Source organism: Eutrigla gurnardus, assembly GCF_963514095.1.
Source record: "Eutrigla gurnardus genome assembly, chromosome: 16".
Lineage (NCBI taxonomy): Eukaryota > Metazoa > Chordata > Actinopteri > Perciformes > Triglidae > Eutrigla > Eutrigla gurnardus.
In genome coordinates, this window is record NC_139927.1 from 9,391,736 (window position 1) to 9,416,328 (window position 24,593).

Sequence of the window (24,593 nt, forward strand, 5' to 3'; positions counted from 1 at the left end):
AGATATGCTTTGAGTGTCTCCCAGAGAGTTGAGGCTGAAATGTTATCAGTTCTGTTTACCTGCAGAAAGAAATCTATCTGTTCTGCAATGAACTTCACGAAATCTGAATCTGCCAGCAGGAGTGTATCAAGTTGCCATGTCCGTTTTGTCCTCTGAATTGGAAGAGTTACTTTAATACTCACTGGGGCATGGTCAGAAATAATAATTGGGTCATATTTACAATCTGTAATAACATTCAATAAGTAGGGGTCAACCAAAAAAAAATCTATCCTGGAAAATGATTTATAAACATTAGAGTAATACGAATACTCCCGTTTAGTGGGATGCTTAAATCTCCATGGATCTATTAATTTATGTATATCTGTGAACGATTTAATTGTTTGCACCGATTTAGATGGTCTTGGTACAGATTGAGAAGAGCGATCCCAAGTGGAATCCATCACCAGGTTGTAATCCCCAGACATAATTAAATGATGACTATCCAGATTAGGGATGGAGTTTAGCATCTTTTTAAAAAAATGATCATCATCAAAGTTCGGGCCGTAGATATTAACCAATACTAGGCAAAGTTGAAACAGCTCTCCTACAACCATCACATATCTGCCATTTGGGTCCAAGATAGTGTTTGATACAATGAAGGGAATCTTTTTGTGAATGAGTATAGCTACTCCTCTACCTTTACAGTTAAATTGTGAATGAAACATTTGCCCTACCCATTCTTTATGAATTTTTGACTGGTCTTGATTTGGAAGGTGGGTTTCCTGGAGAAAGGCAATACCAACCCCAAGGTGTTGCAAATGAGAGAGGACCCTTTTTCTTTTGACTGCCTGATTTAGACCCTTAACATTCCAGCTTATAATTTTCATGTCATCTTTACCTGGGACAAAATGTGAATTACTCTGTGCCATTAGAACTACTCGATTCAAAAATAGCAGTGTCTACCCCTTTTAGATGATAAAAAACCCAAGTAAGTGCACAAACTGTATACAAAACAAATAAGACATCATAACTACTACATATAACACATAAACAAGCCTTAAGAAGGCTACCCCCCTCAAACAACGTCAAACTGTTGCAAACCTGCATTTGCATGCTACCCGCAATAATGAGTATACATTTCTCAACCATTAATGAACCTCTTAAACAATGTATTAAATGACCTGCGATATCCTTTCACCCTGTTGAAACCATGGTATCTATAGGCCTTTGAAAAACAGTGTAACGAGATCGGTGGTAATCATTAAAAAAAAGAAAGAAAAAAAGAATAATAATAATAATTAGGAGGGCGTACATCTGTAGCAATACATGTGATGTGTAACGTTACACACATTCATACAAAATGTCCAGCTGCTACATCAACAGTACTAATAAAATAATATTATAAAAATAAAAAATACTGTCAGTTAACACTGACAGAATAACCATATATAGTGATATCACCGTCTCTTTTAATTAGTTATTTGTATTTTGACCCAATCATCAATATTACCTCAATCACCATCTTCTGTAACTTGTGAAACGGAGCTTCCGTCATCAGCAGCCACGTTTTTATTGACATAGGTCAGCGCTGTCGCGGAGTCAGTGAACTTCATGCGTTTCCCGTTGTGTGTGAACTGCAGAGTGGCTGGGTAGTAGAGGTCGAACTGGATCTTTGCGGCGTGGAGCTTCTTTTTGGACTCGGAGAAGGCTGCGCATCGTTTGTTGATATCCGGGCTGTAATCAGGAAAGATGTGAAATCTTGATCCGTTGTAGGAGAGCGGGCCCTTCTGTCTGGCGAGGCGTAGGATCAGCTCTTTAGTTTGAAAGTGATGGAGCTTGACCATAAACGGCCGTGGTCTATTGTCGCCATCTACTGGTTTGGGGGCCAAACTTCTGTGGGCTCTGTCCACCGACGGTGGCTTCTCAAAGTTGTCTTCCCCAAACACGTCAATAAGTAGTTTGGTAATGAATTCCGATGGTCGTGGGCCCTCCGCATTTTCTGGTATCCCCACAATGCGAATGTTCTGCCGTCTGGTGTAGTTTTCCAAGTACGCCACCTTCTCCTTCAAAGCATCGTTTTCTTTAGCCAGTGAAGTTTGAGATGTTTCCACGCTGCTCAGTCTCTTGTCGAACTCGTTCATACCTTCCTCTACATCAGTAATTCTTTGACCATAAACACTCAGAATCGAATGTAGAGAGGCAATTGACGCCCGGTTTTCCTCCCGAAATGAGTTGATAGAGGCTTGCACAGCAGTAACTGCGTTAGCTAGCGCTTCCATATTGTTAGCATTAGCATCTGTTTCTTTGCTAGCGCTAACCGGGGAGACCGGGATGTTTCTCCCACTCTGTTGTTGTTGTTTGGCCGGTTTGGGAGGCATTTGTCCACTCGCGAGGCAATAAAGTCACTTAATCTGTGTTTCCAACGAAGTTTGAACGGTTACGAGGTCCAAAATGTATAAATTTAGCAAATTTCTGCGGGAGCTGTGGAAGACACGTCTACTCACTTCGCATGCTCAAGCGCGCCCCCTAGCCATCTGATTTCTGTATGCAGCAAAAGATCGCCATATTCTGATGACAGATCCTCCAAAAATAACTTGAAACTTCGATGTTGTTTGGCCTTTGCTCGAATAGAATTTATTATCTTTATGACAGGTGTCATGACATGATCAAACCCCATGACTTTGGCAAAAATGGACCATGACATGATCAAACCCCATGACTTTGGCAAAAATGGACCATGACATGATCAAACCCCATGACTTTGGCAAAAATGGACTGTTGGTGGATGATGCAATGATAGTTCAAAAAACGAGGAAAATCCGGGTCTGCTTTGCATTTTGCAATGAAGCCATTATTCCTCCCTGTCATGGCTGGGCATCCATCAGTTGTTATTGACAGCAATTTTTCCAATGGCACATTCTTTTCGGCAAAGTAGTTCTTCACTACGTTGTAAATGTCCAGGCCTCTGGTTGTTGTTTTCAAAGGTAGCAATGTGAGAAATTCCTCTTTAACGGAGAAGTCTTCAAACGACATGCAGTGGGTTTAGCTAGATCTAGAGTTGTAGTAAGTAGAATAGATAGAGTTCGCTATGAGTGAGGTTTTGTTTATGAGTAGGGTAGATTCTTTTTATTTTCTTTCTTTTAATTTTTTATATTTTGGATTTGCTTGACAAGCTACTTATTGAGGGCCTGCGAGCTACCGGTAGCTCGCGAGCCCCCTGTTGGAGACCCCTGCTATAGAGAGTATATAGTTTGTGCCTAAAATATCAGAAAATGCATAAGAATGGTTCTTGAACTTGTACAGAATACACATTAAAGCGTGTGCAAGTTTTCTTTTTAGGACTCGTGGTCCTTAATTGCCTCTAACTTTAAGTATTTTGTCCCGATTATGGGTTTGTATTTCCCACAGGATCTTTGAAGACTATGGTGGGGGGGGGCTTGCGACCGTCTAGGGGGGTCCGGGGGCATGCCCCCCCGGGAGAACATTTTGAATAATTTCATTTTAATGCATCAATTTGGTGAATTCTGAGAAACAAAATATGACATATCAATTACTGACCAATTTCTTACAAACTGCTGGTACTGATACAAATGTTGACATACTAAATGGGGTTGAGGAGTTTAAGCATTCAAGAAAAGATGAGAACAAAAATGACTAAAACACAATTAGTTTATTATTATTATTATTATTATTATTATTATTATTATTTTTATTATTATTATTAATAATCATAATAATGGCCACTCGCCCATCTCTGAGCGACAGCTGTCAATTAATGTGAATGTGTCCTAGCGGGATGTGGTCAGGACAGGCAATGCGATGTGGTCGATTGGAGATAGAATCATTTTAACTTTCTGCGATGCGAGTGAAGTGAGTACCAAGCGAGTACCAATCACAATGTAGAATAGAGATGATTGACAGTTGACGTCAACAGAGAGTCCCACAGAGAGTTGCTGCTTGAAGTTGCCGCCGGCGGCAGTGCATTCTTTTTGCCAGCGAGTAGAATTCAGCGAGAAAGCGAGTGACGGGCGAGTAGCGACGTATGTGAACGGGGCTATACGCGCACGCACTGTCAAACTCGCCGGCTGGGGGGGGGACTAACTTTTGTTCAGTAACATGATTTGACTCGTGAGTGGTGGAGCTGTTGGGAAGATACTTTTATTATTTTGCTTTTTTCCGCGTGCTTTCTTCATACCACCGCTGATGCTTCGTACACGTACGGGGAGAGACCGGGAGAGACAGTAGAGAAGCGCAGGTCTGAGCAAGGTGGGCGAAACCAAATCTCAGAGCGGGAGGGGGCACAGACAAACGTCGCTATTTTTTACTGGTAAATTGAGAAAATCTACCACACTGTTGTAATTATAATGCTTAACATTCAATATCAATAATTATGATATCATATTGGGTGGGTTGTGGTGGCTGGTTTGGCAAACCCACCCATCCCCCCCATAAATTACGCCTATGTACACGCACACACACACACACACACACACACACACACACACACACACAGTTTTTCAACAGGTTTGACTCCCCCGACGGCTTCCTATGTCAACCATCACCCGCCTGAGCACAGATCTTTATTAACCTATGTTTAGAAGTTGCATGTTTTGGAGTGTAGGTCAGAAATGGCAACCAATAAACACAAATAAGCAAAAAGACAAATAGGCATTACATTCATGAGGCCAGAGAGGTATCCAGTCGGTCCTGGACATTTTTGACCATTAGGAAAGGTGACTATACAGAATATTAAGAATATACACTTGTGTTGGCCCTTCGTAACACACTTGTCTGCTGTCAGCTCAGTGTGACAGTGTGCTGATTTACTGACATTAAATGCGGAACGAGTAAGATTTTCCCAAAAAGGAATTTATAGACCCATACAAAAGTAGTCTCTCAAGAATCACTTATGACCCACGAGAAATATGTGGCGGTGTCTGAAACTGTAAAGCCCCCACTATCTGCATGTATTTTCTTATTTTGCTATGTTTGAAAAGTTTCTGGGCATCAACCTCTATATAACAAAGCAACCAGGTATCAGATATTAAGTAAACACCAAAGAGGAAACTACTAAAAGGACAAAGACAATAAGGTCAACCGAGGGAAAACACCAAGCAGACAAAGCTTGTTCCAAAACATTGTATTCTAACCTAAGGGATCTTAACCCTAAAGGAGTCTACACTTCTGTTGTTGTTGAGCTGGGGATGATGGGGGCACCGTCTCATTCAACAGTTCACAACCATAGAAAAATAATGAAAATAAGCAGCATTTTAGTGCTGATTTTTTTTTCTTCTTTCGACCGACAAGAAGCTAAGAAACATATTTACTAGCCCATCTGTACCATTGCTTTAGGGGCTCTGATACCCTGGGAACCTGTTATTTGGCTGTTTTTTTCTGGGAAAGAAGGGGGCGTTGTGCCTACCTCTCCCTCCCTACACTTAAGACCTGAAACACAACATTTTCGAGTCACATCCATTCTTAGTAATTCCTAAGGAGCAACAAGAAGAAGAAATGACAAATTTACTAGCCCATTTGAATAATAATAACAATAATTTTAATTTATATAGCACCTTTCATGTAACCCAAGGACGCTTTACACAAATAAAAGACAAAAAAAAACCAATTCAAACAGACAACAAACAGACAAATGTAACATCATCATGGTGAATAGATGATGTTTGCGGCGATTTTTAATTTTGAATAAGGATGAGGCGTTTCAGATGACTGTGGGGAGAGCTGGGGGGGGGGGCTGTGACACTAAACTTCGAAGATATACAGTCTGGCGTGGGGTTGGAGAGCAGGCCAGTTTGAACACATACCAAAGGTTGTATTTGCATCTCTGTGCCATTGCTTTAGGGGCTCTGTTACCTGGGGAACCTGTTACTTGGCTCCACCTTTTTCCCTGCTTAAGTCACTTTAGGCTCGTTATTTTTCTGGTGCAAAAGTGGGTGTTTCGGTAAAACTGCTGTGCCTACCTCTCACTCCCTACAGACACTAAAAACCTTTTGGAGTCACATTTGCAGAGTATTGGAGTATTCAGTCCAAAGTTTAGAGATTTTAATCTCTTTTTATAGACAGTTTGGAAGAAACCATGGCTGAGTACAAGCTAGAAGTGACAACAGGCCATTTGCAAAATGCAGGAACATGGGACCACATATATGTCACCTTATTTGGAAATGAAGGGCAGAGTGAACAAACCGAGTTGGACAACTTTGGCACCGACTTTTCAACTGGAACAGTAAGTTTAATCCAATGTAGTGATTCTCAAATTAGGTATGGGACAATGTAATGACTTTTGTTTGTGCATAGACATATGCTAGGGAAATATTTATCTCTATGACTAATTAGAGTACCTTTAGAGAATTTATAACACTTAACAATACATAACAAACAGCAATCTAGCGAGCAATTCACATTTTAATTCAAAGGCTGTGAGTTTGTTCAATACAAATCTTTTGGACACAAAACAGTTTTATGGACACTTGTTAATTAGATTTCATCCACACTTTTCTAAATATAGATTTATTATTTGGATGAGCTAAAAAAAAAAAAAAAGAGATTACATTTGTTTTTTTAATTCAGTAAGGGCTAAACTTAAAACAGTTCAAATCCTTCAAATTCTTCTTCAAGGTGTGGCCTATTTGATCTTCACCACCATACCGTTTACCGTAGTAGCCTTTACTTGACTGACACCAGTGTAGAAGTCTGTAGCTTGGTTCCAACATGCATAGTTGCCTGAGGCATGTCAACGTAAACCTTTTAACAAATGGTGCACTCACTTTGTTAACATTTCTATTCATTATTTTTCCCAGACAGGGACCTACACCATAAAAACCAGTTTGTCTCTGGGGAAACTTCTGCTGGTCAAAGTGGAGAAAGACCCATATTTAGTCCTCCCAGAAGATGAGTGGTATTTGTCTAAAATAGTGGTGACGACTCCAGAAGGAGATGTCGTTCTTTTCCCTTGTTACAGATGGATCTCCAGGGGAGAACTGGTGGAGCTCAGAGGGGGAAGAGGTCTGCTTCAAGTCCCAAAAGAAATGATTTATAAATCCTAAATATTAAGATTTATTTATCACTTTTTTAAAAATAAATTATTTGTTTTGTCATTTCTAATTTGACTGATGTTTTGTTCTTTTCCTGCCTCAGCCATGAAGGTTTTTGAGGAGGACCATCCCCTGTTGATTGAACACCGGAAACAAGAGCTGATACAAAGAAAGAGCTTTTACCAGTAAGTTGTCATGTGTGCAGTACACTATGTACCAGGAGCTGCTGTTACGGCCTCAGGGGTCTATTTGGTGAAATGTCTGTTTTTTGTTAACTTTGGGATTTTTTTTTTTTTTTTTAGATGGAAGATCATGGACGAAGGACTACCCTACATGAACCATTTCAATAATGTCGCCGAGATCCCAGCTGAAATGCGCTTTTCTGAGTCGAAAACAACTGAAGTATCGCATACAAAAATGATAGCGTGGGTTTAAATACATATATGTGATGGACTCCATGAGGCTCCAATATAGTCATATTCTCAACTTTCTCTACATAGCGAGCATGATATCAGTATCCTGTTTAATACTGTATTCTGTACACCCTTTTTTACTTCAGCGGTATTGAACTCATGCTTAAGGGGCTGTTTGGATCCACTGAAGAATGGGAAAGCATTGAAGACATGAAAAACATATTCTTGTTCAAAAGGACAACAATGTCAGGTAGATTTTGACCTCTGTTATTTAGCAGAATGTCAGGTAGATTATTTGCTATTGTCCAGTTCTGCCGCAAAACTCACCACAACAACGTCGCTGTCATATGTCATCACAATGACCACAATAACAGTTCTAACTACAATACTGACACGAATATAATATCTATGGCAAAAATGTATATCTATATTGTCATTATGAGATCATAGTATATGGCTGGACTGTGTGTGTCCAATGTACTTAATTGTAGAACACATGACATTCAGAAACACTTGAAATCCTCGTAACATACCGATAGCAATGAATAAATGAAATACTCACTACATTTTTAAAATTGTCATCTGTGGTCGTGGCAGGACTGTAAAAAACCTGTCCAATCAAAAATGGTCGGGCCGTAGAAAATAAATTAGACGGCCTGCCTGCCTGTCAATGTAAATGACCTACTCTGCCTTTAAGATCTTAAAATGAAACAAATGACACTCTTTATATGAAAGTTAATTCATTAGTCAGAATTTATACAATTTATATAAAGTGAAAGATGTAAGCCTGTAGGTGTTTATGAATTATCATTAATCAATATTATTATTTATATGAAAACCTGCACTAGTCATAAAATCCGGGGCACCACCTATTAAAATATTTGCCATTCTTCCAGAGTATGTTGCAGAGCACTGGAAGGAAGATGACTTTTATGGATCCCAGTTTCTGAACGGAATCAACCCCAATGTGATCAAGCGCTGCTCAGAGCTTCCCCCAAACTTCCCAGTGACAGAGGAGATGGTGAAGCCCTTCCTGGAAGAGGGAAGCTCTCTGCAGAGGGAAATGAAGGTATGAAAGAGTGGCTTTATATGGATGATAATATATTTAATGTCTTAAATATTCTTTGCTCTGTCTTTCCTTCACCTACAGAAAGGCAATATATTCCTCTCTGACCAGAAGATGATGGATGGAATAACCCCGAGAGACTATAATGGTGAACCTAGTCTGCATGTGACTGCTGGTCTCTGTTTGTTCTACAAGAACCCAGAAGACAAACCGATGCCAATTGCAATACAGGTATTTAACCAATTCAGCAAAATCAGTGACCGTATTTATTTATTAATATATATATGTATATATATATATATATATATATATATATATACATAATTTATTTACCTGTTTTTATCACATTCCAGTTGCATCAACAACCTTCCGAGCAGAACCCCATCTTTCTGCCCAGTGACCCAGAGACTGATTGGCTGCTGGCCAAGATGTTTATTAAAAATGCTGATTCAATGGATCATCAGGCAGTCCATCACCTGCTGAAAACTCACTTTCTGGCAGAGGTCTATACTGTTGCTGCTCTCCGCAGCTTCTCTGTGATTCATCCCCTCTACAAGGTATAATACAACGCAGAGGTCATAGTACTGGTTTTCTCTTCATTTGAACTGATGATCTTACTTTTTAGTGATTCATTTTTCAGGTATTTCAGAGAGCAGATACACCAGAGTAGGACTGGACGATATGGCCTATATATATATATATATATATATATATATATTTTGATTTCAATATTTTGACATCTCATCCAAAGCACTTTTTTAATGCATAATTTAACCCTTTGATGCATACAATCACAATAATAACTAGAAACACTACATCATCTAGTGGTAAGCGGTGAGATGCAAAATTCCATTCCATTATTCCAGCTCCATTTTATGGATGTTGCCCATCACTCCATGATTCCTATCTGGGTTATACAGGACTGTCACGGACACCTCCATGTGGAAGTGACCGACCTGCCTTGCCTCCGTTACAGTCCCTATGCAAGCACCAAACCAGTAGTACCTTTAAAACACTTGTGGGAGGCTGTGCTGTTAGCCAACCCCTTAGTCAGCAGTTATATTAGGAGTCGGTGTTACAGTTCGAGGTAGCAGACATTAACTAGCAACTTGTTATCTTGCTACCGAGAAGCACATGGACCCCCAAAACATGGACATGAACAGTGAGGTGAAGATGTTGTTGAACCACGCTAAGACAACCAGGCTGCACAAATCGCTGTAAATATGTAGTTACTTATCATTTTATATGAATGCCTCCACGTCCTCAAACTTTAATAACTGTGCTTCAGTACACGTTTATATAAAAGTATCTTGTGATGCATCAGATTTCAATTTCCCATTTTCTTTCTTGAATAAGCCTGTTTTCAGTTTTCTTGGTGATCAACAAACAACAGGCAGCACATCCCAGGATGACTTCTTTTTTAAAATTCTTCCCCTTTGTCTGTCCAGCTGCTGATTCCACATTTCCGGTACACGCTGACCATAAACACTGGAGGCCGCAAAAATCTTTTCGGACCTGATGGGGCTTTAAGCAAAGTATGGCTCTTTAAAATACATTTTCCTACATTTTCAGACTACTCCAATATATTATTGCACGATTGCAAAACGTATTAGAACCTTTGACTTTACAATGTATAATGTTTTTATTAATAAATAAATGTGTTTGTTGGTAAATATTTGTCTATTTTTGATGTATTAGAGTTCACTTGGATATGAGGGGATGACAGAGCTCATGAGAAGGGCTCTCTCTGAAATGACCTACAGCTCCCTCTGTCTGCCAGAGAACATCACTGCAAGAGGATTGGAGTCTATCCCCAACTTCTACTACAGAGATGATGGCCTGAAGCTCTGGAACATCATCGGAAGGTTATCTTTAAAAATATATTGCCACTGTCTCCACTCATTCGTTTTTAAAATCGACTGTTTATAGCATTTCTTTTTGTCACATTCAAATTCAAACTCTACATTTATTATATATTTTATATATATTATTATTGTGTCCACCAGCTTTGTGAAGGCAGTAGTGGAGTACTATTATCCCACAGACAGTGAGGTGTGTAAAGACACTGAGCTGCAGGAATGGATCAGTGAGATATTCACACATGGCTTCTTAGGAAACAAAGCCTCAGGTATTTAACCCTTGTTCTCAAGTCATTTCTAATCACAAGATATTTAAAAAGTTAATAGCAACCTAGAATATTTCATAGGAGATGAAGTGAATGCCAATAATAATTGATAATGACTGTGCTGCTTACAGGGTTTCCAGCATGCTTTCATACTGTCGCAGAAGTGATCAAGGTCGTCACCATGGTGATCTTCACCGTGACAGCTCAACATGCTGCTGTGAACAATGGGCAGGTAAATAGTTGGGATAATGGGACACGTACTGATGTTTGAGCAAGTCTTGGTTTACAGAACAGTCAACTATTAAAAACAGTTGACACTGCATTGTTATAGACTACCTACAGAAGTAATTATATTATTCAATTATTCATAATTCAGTTTGACTACCATGGCTGGTCGCCCAACGGTGCGCTCCTGCTGCGCAAACCTCCTCCAGCCACCAGGGGGCAGTCAAGCACGAAGACAATTTTGGAGACCCTCCCAGATGTTGGGGAGACAGTCAGCGTTGCAGCGCTTAGTTGGGTGCTTACAAGCGAGTACACTGACAAGGTGAGTATTGCGATGATGAATGCTTATTATAACCCAACCATATTTGTACTGTTTTAAACAAAAAATGTTGGATCAATCTGATTTACTGTTTCATTTCGTGATTTTGGCAGGTTTTCATGGGTTCATATCCCGAAGAACAATTCGATGAGTCTGCCCCGAAGCAGATGATTAAGGAATTTCAAGCAGAGTTGTCCTTCCTCAGTGAAGCGATTACAGCAAGAAACTTGCAGCTTGAAGTGCCCTACACATATCTGAACCCTAATCAGATCGAGAACAGTATCACTATTTAGCCAAGCTTGATAGAGACAATTTGATCTCTGCATTAGTCAACAAGACTATATTCTAGGTTATATCATGGTAAGGGGATCTATGATAGGGTACCTGTACTCCTGTAATAATGCAGGAAATTAGTTTGATAAAATAATCTCACATGAAAATCAGGTTCTCAGCATTTAACTACAATAGACCAAGAATACCGCCCACATTTTCTGTCTGCCATGTGAAAATGATGTATACATATGCTTTTTATGCGTTATGCGTTTTAAAGATGTGAGTACAGAAAAGTACGGTGATGTATTACGGTGTATGTTCTTGTGCAGGGGCAAGCTTCCAGACCAGTCTGAACTTGTACATGTCTGAGATTGATTCGCTTGGTTTGCAGTTCAAAATAAAATGGCATGTGGTTTAACTATGTCTTCAGTGTGTGTTGCATACTTATAAGAAATGTAAAAGTCATAACATGAGCAGGAGTGAAAAGTATGTCATTAGATCAATAAAAGTGTAGTATGATTACTTCATGAGTAATTCTACACACAAACAGGTCAGTTGATTAATAAAGATAGACACTTCAGACTGATTATCGGGTTCAGTAACTCATTCCACCACTATGGGAACATTCAGGACAAGAGTTTGGATTGACCTGGAAAAGATTGCAAAACAAAATAGTGTGTGCTTCATCCAAAAGCAGCTAAAGCAGAGGTTGAGGGAGAACAAGTACTCCTGATGAGGGAGATCACTGGACTTCAAAGAAGTAGTGGAGGTATCAGATCGTAAGTACACGCCCAAGAATAAACTATGAAAAGGGCAAAGACAGTAAGGTAAACGGAAGCACAACGGCAAGCAGACAAAGCTTGTTCCAAAACATTGTATGCTAACCTAAAGGATTCTAACTCTAAAGGAGTCTGCACTTCTGGTGTTGTTGAGCTGGGGATGGTGGGGGCACCTTCTCATTCAACAGTTCAAAAACATAGAAAAATAACAGTGAAAATAAGCAGCATTTTAGTGCTGGAATTTAAATGCTCTCAAAAAGTGATCTTTTGACCGTCAAGGAGCTAATAAACGACATATTTACTAGCCCATTTGCACACATACTTGTGGTTGTTTTTCATCTCTGTGCCATTGCTTGAGGCGCTCTGATTCCATGGGAACCTCTTACTTGGCTGCACAGTTTCCCTGTTACATTCCTGTACAGCAGGTGTGTCAAACTGATCCAGTAAAGGGCCGCTGTGGCTGCAGGTTTTCATTCCAACCAAGCAAGAACACACCTGACACGACACACCTCCTGTACAGCATCAATTAATTCAGTTCAGACTTGTTAGTTTTCCCCTGGTGCCAAAGAAGATGAGTTAGTACAACTGCTGTGCCTACTTCTCCCTCCCTACTGATACCAAAAACCTGAACTACATCATATTATCGAGTCACATGACGTCTTGCAGAGTATCGGTGCATTTAGTCAACAGTTTAGAGATTTATTTTTGTAGACAGTCCGCACAGTGACCATGGCTGAGTACAAGCTAGAGGTGACAACAGGTCATATGCAAAATGCAGGAACATGGGATTACATATATGTCACCTTATTTGGAAATGAAGGGCAGAGTGAAAGAACCGAGTTGGACAACTTTGGCATCGACTTTTCAACTGGAACAGTAAGTTTAATCCAATGTAGTGATTCTCAAATTAGGTATGGGACAATGTAATGACTTTTGTTTGTGCATAGACATATGCTAGGGAAATATTTATCTCTATGACTAATTAGAGTACCTTTACAGAATTTATAACACTTTATAACACCCAATACATAACAACATTGGGGGTTGCACGGTGGTGTAGTGGGTAGCACTCTCGCCTCACAGCAAGAGGGTCCCGGGTTCGATCCCCGGGTCGGCCCGGGTTCCTTCTGTGTGGAGTTTGCATGTTCTCTCCGGGTTCTCCGGCTTCCTCCCACAGTCCAAAGACATGCAGGATGGGGATAGGTTCATTGATGACTCTAAATTGCCCGTAGGTGTGAATGTGAGTGTGAATGGTTGTTTGTCTCTACATGTCGGCCCTGCGATAGACTGGCGTCCTGTCCAGGGTGTACCCTGCCTTCGCCCAATGATAGCTGGGATCATTGGGCCCTGAATACAGGATAAGCGGTAGACGATGGATGGATGGAATACATAACAAACAGCAATCTAGCAAGCAATTCACATTTTAGTTCATTATTCAAGGGCTGTGAGTTTGTTCAATACAAATCTTTTGGACACAAAACAGTTTTGTGGACATTTCATCCACAACTTTCTAAATATAGATATAAGATATTTGGATAAGCTTTAAAAAAGAGATTACATTTATTTTTTTAATTCAGTAAGGGCTAAACTTAAAACAGTTGTCAAATTCTTCTTCAAGGTGTGGCCTATTTGATCTTCACCACCATAACTTACACAGACAGTTGAGTTGTCAGAGTCACACTCATTTGAAATAATCAGCTATTGTAAAAAAGCCAAATTTTATGAGACTGGATTAAGATATTCTATAAAGATCAGGGCTTTTTGCCAGCCAGTTGGCATGATTGTTCACAATATGTACTTCAATGCAGATCAAGCTTTCTACACCACTTTTGGTGGATGGATGTCCTTTTTACATGCTTCCCTATATCAACATGCATAGTTGCCTGAGGCATGTCAACGTAAACCTTTTAACAAATGGTGCACTCACTTTGTTAACATTTCTATTCATTATTTTTCCCAGACAGGGACCTACACCATGAAAACCAGTTTGTCTCTGGGGAAACTTCTGCTGGTCAAAGTGGAGAAAGACCCATTTTTGGTCCTCCCAGAAGATGAGTGGTATTTGTCTAAAATAGTGGTGACGACTCCAGAAGGAGATGTCGTTCTTTTCCCTTGTTACAGATGGATCTCCAGGGGAGAACTGGTGGAGCTCAGAGGGGGAAGAGGTCTGCTTATAGTCAAAAGAAATTATTAATAAAACCTATATATTGAGATTTTAGTGGACATCACTATTATGTGTTGTTTTGTTTTGTCATTTCTAATTTGACTGATGTTTTGTTCTTTTCCTGACTCAGCCATGAAGGTTTTTGAGGAGGACCATCCCCTGTTGATTGAACACCGGAAACAAGAGCTGATACAAAGAAAGAGCTTTTACCAGTAAGTTGTCATGTGTGCAGTACACTATGTACCAGGAGCTGCTGTTACGGTCTCAGAGGTTTATTAGGACAAATCTCTTTGTGTTTCTCATACCTTTAGTTTGTTCTATTAGATGGAAGACCCCTGAAGGACTGCCTCACACCAGCCATGTCAATCATCCGTCAGAGCTCCCGGCTGAAATCTGCTTATCTAAGTCCAAAAAAACTGAGCTGACTGATGCAAAAAAGATAATGTGGGTCTACATAGATATCTACCACGGACACAACATATATTCTCTATGTTCTTAAAAAAAGTAAAATGTAATGTGTAATTCTATATTATGTGTACTCTTTTTTTCACCCCGTCTTACTTCAGTGGTATCGAACTCATGCTTAAAGGGCTGCTTGGATCTAATGAAAAATGGGAAAACATTGAAGACCTGAAAAAAATCTTCTTGTTCAAAAAGACAACGATGTCAGGTAGACTTTTTGTTTCCCAGTTTCCAGTTCTGCAGTGTAACTGACCACAACATCAGTGTCACAGAAGTCGTGTTCTTCCTGAAGAGTACAACACTTTGTTTTTCTACAAAGTAAAAACCTTTCAGAAACTACCACGCAATCTTGTTTTTAGTTAGTGACTGTGTGATCATCATCAAACCAAAAAATAAAATAAAATGTGTCGTTAGATATCATATACTATATTTGCCAATTGCTACTCTTCCAGACTATGTCACAGAGCACTGGAAGGAAGATGACTTTTATGGATCCCAGTTTCTGAACGGAATCAACCCCAATGTGATCAAGCGCTGCTCAGAGCTTCCCCCAAACTTCCCAGTGACAGAGGAGATGGTGAAGCCCTTCCTGGAAGAGGGAAGCTCTCTGCAGAGGGAAATGAAGGTATGAAAGAAGAGTGTCTTTATATGGATTATAATCTTTACTTTGGGAGATGATTTGTGCATTTATCATGACTATATCAAAATGCCTCAATTAATTACAAATCTATATTATATTTTGATGTTTAAAATACTTCTTTGCTCTGTCTTTCCTTCACCTACAGAAAGGCAATATATTCCTCTCTGACCAGAAGATGATGGATGGAATTCCCCCGAGAGACTATAATGGTGAACGTCTGCATGTGACTGCTGGTCTCTGTTTGTTCTACAAGAACCCAGAAGACAAAATGATGCCAATTGCAATACAGGTACTTAACCAATTCAGCAAAATCAGTGACCGTATTTATTCATATATATATATATATATACACATAATTTTTTTTACCTGTTTTTATCACATTCCAGTTGCATCAACAACCTTCCGAGCAGAACCCCATCTTTCTGCCCAGTGACCCAGAGACTGATTGGCTGCTGGCCAAGATGTTTATTAAAAATGCTGATTCAATGGATCATCAGGCAGTCCATCACTTCATGAAAACTCACTTGCTGGCAGAGGTCTATACTGTTGCTGCTCTCCGCAGCTTCTCTGTGATTCATCCCCTCTACAAGGTATAATACAACACAGGGTTCATAGTACTGGTTTTCTCTTCATTTGAACTGATGATCTTACTTTTTAGTGATTCATTTTTCAGGTAAATATTGTGGCGTTTTATGTTTATCAGAGTTGATACAGCAGATACAAAACTATTTTGTTTTTACTTTCCATAGAATGCCTTCAAGTGCTCAAACTTTCTTAACTGTGCATCAGTACACATTTATCTAAAAATATCTTGTGACACTTCAGATTTCAACTTCCCTCTTTTCTATCTTGAATAAGCCAGTTTTCTGGTTTGTTTTGCAAATGGCTATCTTTGGTGATCAACAAACAACGGGCAGCACATCCCAGGATGACTGATTTTTTTTTTTAATATAACTCTTCCCTTTGTCTGTCCAGCTGCTGATTCCACACTTCCGGTTCACGCTGTTCATAAACACTTCAGCCCGCAAATCTCTTTTTGGACCTGATGGAGCTTTAAGGAATGTATGGCTCTTTGAAATTCATATTCCTGAATTTTCAGACTACTCCAATATATTATTGCACTATTGCAATAACCTTTGACCTGACAATACATCATTTTTTCGTACTTCAATAAATGTGTTTGTTGGTAAATATTTGTCTATTATTGGTGCATTAGAGTTCACTTGGAGATGAGGGACTGACAGAGCTCATGAGAAGGGCTCTCTCTGAAATGACCTACAGCTCCCTCTGTCTGCCAGAGAACATCACTGCAAGAGGATTGGAGTCTGTCCCCAACTTCTACTACAGAGATGATGGCCTGAAGCTCTGGAACATTCTCGGAAGGTTATCTTATATTGCCACTGTCTACACTAATTTATGTACAATCAACTGCTTAAAGCATTTCTCTTTGTCACATATTAACATGTAAACTCTTATTTTACATGTATTATATATTTTATATATATTATTATTGTGTCCACCAGCTTTGTGAAGGCAGTAGTGGAGTACTATTATCCCACAGACAGTGAGGTGCGTAAAGACACTGAGCTGCAGGAATGGATCAGTGAGATATTCACACATGGCTTCTTAGGAAACAAAGCCTCAGGTATTTAACCCTTGTCCTCAAGTCATTTCTAATCACAAGATATTTAAAAAGTTAATAACCTAGAATATTTCATAGGAGATGAAGTGAATGCCAATAATAATTGATAATGATTGTGCTGCTTACAGGGTTTCCAGCATGCTTTCATACTGTCGCAGAAGTGATCAAGTTCGTCACCATGGTGATCTTCACCGTGACAGCTCAACATGCTGCTGTAAACAGTGGGCAGGTAAATAGTTGGGATAATGGGATACATACTGATGTTTAAGCAAGTCTTAAGTGTGTTAATTTAAACACTTCAAATGTATGGAAGTTCACCTTTTACTGGTTGTATTTGAGATTTTTTTTTAACAAGAATTGATCATTCTAATTTGGTGAAATATATATGTATATATGTGCTGCTGTGATACATCTACTAGTTGACTACTTTTTGGGAATGACTACTGCAGCTACAATTTCCTATGCATGCTTCTGCAATGTTAAATATTGGAATTGGTTTATTGAATGTGTTTCCTTTCAAAGTTGATACATATTTAAGCTTCTTTTATATTCAGTATGACTACAATGGCTGGCTGCCCAACGCTTCGCTCCTGCTGCGCAAACCTCCTCCAACCACCAAGGGGCAGTCAAGCATGAAGACAATTTTGGAGACACTCCCAGATGTTGGGGAGACGGTCAGCTTTGTAGCATTGTTATGGCTCCTTTCAGACAAGTACACAGATTCCGTAAGTTTGATGTTAATGCATACTTACAATATGTTAAATATGGCCTATCCGCATTTTGAAAAGGCTTTTATTTTTACCGTGAAATTCTGTGTTGGTCTAATTTTTCGGTCTTTCGTCATTGCGGCAGGTTTTCATGGGTACATACCCTGAGGAACGATTCAATGAGCCTGCCCCTCTGCAGATGATTAAGGAATATGAAGCAGAGTTGTCCTTCCTCAGTGAAGCAATCAAGGCGAGAAACTCAGAGCTTGAAGTGCCCTACATATATCTGAACCCTACTGAGATAGAAAACAGCATAACTGTTTAAGAATATGATTATACCCATGCATCATCACCGGTCTTGCATGCTGGTTGGTGAATTCTACTTTGCATTTGGTCCATCCAAAGGTGTGGTGTTACAAAGTTCTCTGCATTAGTGTACTTTTTCTGCAACAAATTTTGTTGTGGATAACATTCATTTCTACATACAGTGCTTTTAGTTCTCGTCATTATGATTCGATCATAATGGCTCAGAGCACAGTTGCTGTTTGTGTTCTCTAGCAGCAAATAACACCCAACAGAAATTGAACTTTATGTACTTATTTTTTCCTTTCCTAGACTGCATTATGAGCATGGGGACATAGGTTAAGGATGTAAAATAGTATAGCATTCAAACATGTTTGTAACCAGAAGAAGGGTTTCATTTTATGCATTACTATAGTATTAAAAGGGGTATGATGGAAACATATTATTAAGCTAAAATATCAAGATGAATGTGGTCTATTTTTTTTAACCATTGAGGACACATGTCTTTCTATGTGTAATATTATGTTTGTTTGTATATTGTATGTGTCTTTTATATCTGGACCTCGAGTCTGTCAATAAAGATAATATTATTGGGTGTCTGTGTTGGAAATTCCATATTTACAAACAATAATGCTACTTTTTACGTCTTATTTTCCTCTGAGATTGCAGGTCAGCTTATATGTTGGTTTGTCATTCAGTGCACAGAGGCATTAGATCATATAGATAACTTCTTGTTTGTTTCAATATGTTTTTGCTCAGACAAGCAATCTCCATATAGTTTTCTACTGTAGTCCGACTAACTTCTTAATAGCTGTGTCTTGACATTAAGCTGCACAAAATGTAACTTCTTCATTTGTAACACCTAATACACTTACTGTCCTACACCCCTAAAATCTGTGAACAATCTATAAAATGCCCTCATACACCAAGACCAAATTTACAAGGCCACTTGGCATAATGGTGGTACTAGAAATCCTCTAGATCTGTAGCTTGATCTACATCCAGATCTGTTTATAAAGTGATATGTTCATTTTAACAAACATAAAACATTGACATTGTCTGGATAACGTTTGTCTAAATATATATACATCGCTATAGCCTTGACTCTGACTGGATGTATGGTGCGCGATAAATCTAACAGAGTGGGACCTCATTCTTTCTAGCACGTCTTTGCTGCAAACTACACTATCCGATTATTTTTAGATGACACTATACAGCACGCGTAACACGAGTCATAATAAACCCTTTAGCAGCGATTGGGGCGATATAATTTGGTTGAGGCTGCAGCAATGTTATTCCGGTTCGGTGTCATTCTCACTCCGCAGTCTTCGGACGTAACGGTCTACGTATTGGGTTCGCGTGCGGAAATGGGCCACTGGGACCTGAGCGGAGCGGTCCAGATGAGAGCCTCAAAGAAGCTGCTGTCAACACAGGAACCGTGTCTGTGGATCGGCGACGTGCAGCTGGCAGAGCCGTTCAAAGACGCGCTGTGGTTCAAATTCGTCCAAAGAGTCAACGGCACTTATATCTGGGAAGGTGGATATTATTTTTGAGATGTGACGTAGATCTGTACGTGATGTTATTCCCATCGTTCCAGCCAAAAGACGAAAAACAACTCCGCCATGTTTGGTTCATATTGTGTAATGTATCCTCACCGCCATACGATGGCGGTAAAGGGACACTTATATTTCATAAACGCTCAGTGCTAATGTATGCCGAATTAGAAAGGCTGAAAGTTTTGGTCAGCGAAGATTCCAGTGTACAAATATGACATTACAATTAAAAGTCCTGTATTCAAAACTATAACTCAGTAAACTTTATTTATAACTGTACAAAAGTAATGGACTCATAATCATATTATATTATTGTATTATTAGTTTGTTTTGTTTTGTTAAAATGCATCACATTTTCTAAACTTATCATATGATTTCTATTTTATAAAAAAAAAAATTTTTTTACTGTACCTGACAGATGAATGTACTGTATTGTGGTAAAAACTTCCCATCTGCCCGTGTTCGTTGTAAAACACAGGTATAGGGTCGCTTACCTCCAGAAAGTTGTCTTCTTTGTCACCAGGTAGCGGTCCGAGCCATGACAGATGTTGCTCGTTTGATGAGAGGAACATCGTGGATGGAGTGTACTGCCACCCGATTGGTCACTGGGTAGAGGAAACGGGACACACAGATGAGATGAAACACACCACCAACTTCTACTTCGGTGTGGCTGGTCAGAAGGCCATTCATTTCTCCAGGTAATGCAGTACAACAGCCAAACAAGGCCAAAGCCATAAGCACAGTGTTGTATGGGAAAGCTGTGGGTATCTATATTTCATGAAGCAAGTAAAGCAGTTTCGATAATATAAAATGTTAGAATTCAGAGGGTCAGTAAGTTGCCAGCATGACTTTGCAGTGGAAGAGGTGCACACCGGACGTCGGTCCTGCAACCTGGATGCGAACTGCTGAGGTGTACTTTAACAAGATGCCCGCCAGCATCAGAGCCTCAGGGTGTTTTTGTTATTGGATTTGACCTCTGACCTCCCAGTTAAGAAGAGGATTTGCTCTGCATGGGCAAAAACCTGTCAGAATTTGATATTTCTTATATATATACAAAATGTTGAACTACTGCTTTCAGGGTTTTTTGTTGTGATTTTCTGTCATTTGGACATTCACGCATTCTTAAAACTCAAGTCTGCAGTTTCCATTGACAATAAAGAAGCCCTGAACCTGCACACTACTAAGGTACCCATCTTTTAGCCTGTAGAAAGCATCAGCAGTCAAGATCAAATACTTTTAGTGCAGTGTCACTCCGGTGCATTACAGATCAACCTTCCATCCTTTTTACATTTCACATCTGGTTGTTGACTTGAAACATCAGCCTCAGACCATTCTGTCATTTGGACATTCACGCATTCTTAAACTCAAGTCTGCAGTTTCCACTGACAAAAAAAGAAGCCCTGAACCTGCACACTACCAAGGTACTCTCAAATGTTCTGCCTTTGTGAAGTGAAATCCAATGTGTGTATCTCATTTAATATAACTGGATAAGGCTGGATAAAGGGACCATCACCTTCTTAGCCCTGCTCATTCCTTTGTTTTTTAACCTTGCTCTCTCTCCCCCCCACTTAGCTATAAATGATGTCTGTCACTTGACAATTGACCTTTCAAAAAGTACACCACTAGCAGTTGCATTATCCGCTCACAAAGTCAGTGTGTGGTATTTAAGGTATTTAATGATTTGTCCTAATCACATGTCTATTCGAGAGAAATAAGGAGTTGTTTGTGTCAGCTCATAACATGAGACATAAGACACGTTTGGCTAAATTCAGTACATTTTAGCTTCTAGGCTCAATGTGTCCATTTAAATCATGTATAGGCACAGCAGAAATTAGCCCAGAATGCATCAGAATGAGCAGGTTTGGCTGGTGCCATCAGGTTTTAATTAGTGTCCAAAGAGCTTACAAGGCTTAGGTCAAGGGCCTGTGTTTAGTAGGAAGTACTGTGCCCTTGTGCCGTTCCTATTAATAGCTTTATCAAATAGCCTGTCAGTACTGGCGTCCACGTAGCCCCAAGTATCATACACACTCACCTCTGCAATATCTCAATGATACAAAGAGACTTCAACTCACTGTCTAGCAGTGAGTTGAAGCGGCCTGAAGGTTATAAAGCGATTTTTGTAATGAGTTTTTATCACTGTTCAACTGAGGAGTCTATTCATAAAATCAACGTGGCACAACTGAGACAAAATCCTTTCCAAAATCATATATTCCTACATTGTAAGGTTAACAATAAAGCATCCACTAGAATCTTCAAAGAATTTTCATAATTTAATTTTACAATGATTGAAATCGTCAACTTGCGAGTCACACAGGATGGATAGTAAGAAAACGACTTGTTGCGTTCACCTTTTCAGTTTTTATATCCTCGAATTGTTATATTAATACCATCTATGAGAATAAGAATACAAACGTGTATCATTCTTTGGCAAAAAGAGACTTCTTTCGCCCACAACAGGGGATTTTCTTTGTTAGAAGACAGCTCATCTGATAACAGCAGTCAACATCAAATTCTTTCAGTGCAGTGTCACTCCAGTGCATCACAGATCAACAGTGTCCTTCCATCCTTTTACATTTCACCTCTGGTTGTTGACTTAAAGCATCAGCCTCAGACCATAGCGGCCAGGAGAACTAGAGGGACAATGGGTCAATAAAACATCACTGCTATGAGGGAGTGAGGGAGGAAGGTCGGAGAGAGAGCATATTGCTTGTTAGTGACCTGCTAAGGTCAGCTTTCCCTTGATCTGCCTGTAGGAGAATTAAAACACAACAAAAAATAACTTATCGTTTTGCTCAGGAGTAACTTGAAATTCTGTGCTCCCACTCATTACATTGGCCAGCAGTCTCTCTTTCCCTATCTCCACCTGAGCACCTGAGGCTCTATTCAAACCCTTTTAACCACGCTATCTTATAATACAGTTTCAGTACAGTTGTAATCCATCATTACCCTTCTTTATCTCTACTTTTCATCATGTGTGCCTTTAACGCTACTCCTAAAAAGCAGATCCATTCTGATCCCCGTCATCTGATATTGATCTGTACCCTATCTCGTCATTTAATGAAGCCCATAGGATAGAAACGATTAACGCGTCCCCTGTTTATTGCCCCCCAGGGTGCTGCCCCGTATTTGGCTGGGCAGCTGCCCCCGGCAGGTGGAACATGTGACTATAAAGATGAAGCATGAATTGGGGATTACCGCAGTGATGAACTTCCAGACAGAGTGGGATGTGGTGAACAACTCCTCTGGCTGCAGGCGCAACACTGGGGAAGCCATGACCCCAGAAACCATGATGCATTTGTACAAAGAGTGTGGCCTGGTGTATGTATGGATACCCACACCTGACATGAGCACTGAGGGTAAGGAATTCTATGGACATACAAGATATATAAATAAATAAGAGTATTGGAACGAGCAGGAACTCAACAACCTTCTCAAATTCACTATGGCAGTACATACACAGTACAGTTCCAACTGGACAACTACCATCATCAATAAGCCAACAAGTGCCCTATATACTTATGTTTGAGTAATGTTTGTTAAAAAATGATAGTGCTCAGAAAATGACTGAGCCTTTTAAAGAAAAAAGAGCTCTTTTTAAAGATTGAATTCAGTGGGAATCAATGGGTCAAAGTAATGAGACAAACTAACACAATCTTGGTTTTGGTCCTTTTTTAATGAGATGAGAAAGATGCAGAATATCACGAACCTTCTCCGTAAAGTGTATTATGTGTTATTGTCTTCTTCTGCAGGTCGGATCAGGATGCTTCCCCAGGCTGTGTTCTTGCTTCATGGTCTCTTGGAGAAGGGTCACACCGTCTATGTTCACTGTAACGCCGGAGTAGGCCGGTCGACGGCCGCTGTGTGTGGCCTCCTCATGTACGTCCTTGGCTGGAGCCTGAGGAAGGCGCAGTACTTCGTTGCAGCCAGGAGGCCGGCAGTGTACATAGATGAGGAGGCTTTAGTCCAGGCTCAGGCAGACTTCATTCAGAAGTTTGGACAACTGCCGACATCCATCTCTTACCCAGAGACATGAGTATTGGGTGTCCTTATACTGAAGTCTTCAAATTGAAGCAGATTTTACAGTTATGGAAAGCTGCACTGGACTGGATTCTTGGAAACTAAAATGATTTCTGAGAATGTGTGAAACAAACCCTCTGCATCTGTCAGATATATTTTAAATGTATTCATCCTGTATTTATGCAGAGAGACCATATGATTCATGGTCATCCTATTTAAAATGATTTCATTGTTCACTAAAATGGATGTTCACGAAAAGAAAGTTGTCTCATCTGTGACACCATAAAACATGTAGTTTCTTAATAAATTGTTAAATTTTCAATGTTTTAGTGCCATTTTAAGTGTTTTCAGCACATTTTCTACACAACAATTTTCACATCATCCAATGCCTAGTTGCAAGCAATTCATTCCAACGAGTTGTGTGAACTTGTAGCTTCAGGAATTACCCTCCACCATTTTGCATATACAATTGCTTATTGTGCACTTAGAGTGAGCTTTGGAACACTTTCAGTAAATGCCTGCAGGGGTATTTGGAAGGAAATGTTTTGCCTTTTTTGTTATGATCAATACAGAGAAGGCAACTTTTAGGCGATGTGTGGGAAAATAAACCTGATACACTACCTACACCGCCATTACTCTCATTCACCGAGCTGTGCTCTTCAGTTAAACCATTATTCCACGGTTGCTATTGCATGATTGTGTATCAATTTATTTTTTGGGAAAAAGGTCTTAATGCTGCATGAAAATGGCCCTCCTTGCCAAAGCAACAAATCAATTTCTGAAACTAAAATAACCACAACGCCTCTACCTCTCCATCAGAGAGGTATTCAGCTGCCAGACATTGAAGAATACAGCTCCACCCCATCTCTCTCAGAGAGCT

At 39.7% G+C, this 24,593-nt stretch overlaps 3 protein-coding genes across 4 annotated transcripts; all 3 read left to right on the top strand.

The window, feature by feature from the left end:
• The first annotated feature begins 6,046 nt into the window (after window positions 1-6,046).
• LOC311026438 (hydroperoxide isomerase ALOXE3-like) lies at window positions 6,047-11,571 on the top strand. Its single transcript, XM_084030004.1, has 14 exons — window positions 6,047-6,217; window positions 6,792-6,996; window positions 7,129-7,210; window positions 7,328-7,450; window positions 7,585-7,688; window positions 8,335-8,507; window positions 8,589-8,735; window positions 8,858-9,061; window positions 9,953-10,039; window positions 10,203-10,369; window positions 10,511-10,632; window positions 10,761-10,861; window positions 11,006-11,176; window positions 11,287-11,571. Exons 1-14 carry the CDS (start codon window positions 6,071-6,073, stop codon window positions 11,464-11,466), a joined length of 2,013 nt encoding a protein of 670 aa, XP_083886130.1. The 5' UTR covers window positions 6,047-6,070; the 3' UTR covers window positions 11,467-11,571.
• Window positions 11,572-12,908: 1,337 nt separating this feature from the next.
• On the top strand, window positions 12,909-18,738 carry LOC311026436 (hydroperoxide isomerase ALOXE3-like). The gene is made up of 14 exons (XM_084030002.1): window positions 12,909-13,101; window positions 14,186-14,390; window positions 14,520-14,601; window positions 14,714-14,833; window positions 14,956-15,059; window positions 15,304-15,476; window positions 15,637-15,780; window positions 15,878-16,081; window positions 16,467-16,553; window positions 16,708-16,874; window positions 17,015-17,136; window positions 17,262-17,362; window positions 17,688-17,858; window positions 17,986-18,738. Exons 1-14 carry the CDS (start codon window positions 12,955-12,957, stop codon window positions 18,163-18,165), a joined length of 2,007 nt encoding a protein of 668 aa, XP_083886128.1. The 5' UTR covers window positions 12,909-12,954; the 3' UTR covers window positions 18,166-18,738.
• Window positions 18,739-19,360: 622 nt separating this feature from the next.
• epm2a (EPM2A glucan phosphatase, laforin) lies at window positions 19,361-24,304 on the top strand. 2 transcript variants are annotated; one of them, XM_084030324.1, is made up of 4 exons: window positions 19,361-19,679; window positions 20,220-20,394; window positions 22,808-23,052; window positions 23,446-24,304. In XM_084030324.1, exons 1-4 carry the CDS (start codon window positions 19,433-19,435, stop codon window positions 23,727-23,729), a joined length of 951 nt encoding a protein of 316 aa, XP_083886450.1. In that variant the 5' UTR covers window positions 19,361-19,432; the 3' UTR covers window positions 23,730-24,304. The 2 variants fall into 2 exon arrangements, with proteins under 2 accessions (XP_083886450.1, XP_083886451.1); XM_084030325.1 differs by having other exon boundaries at window positions 19,596-19,712.
• The last annotated feature ends 289 nt before the right edge of the window (window positions 24,305-24,593 follow it).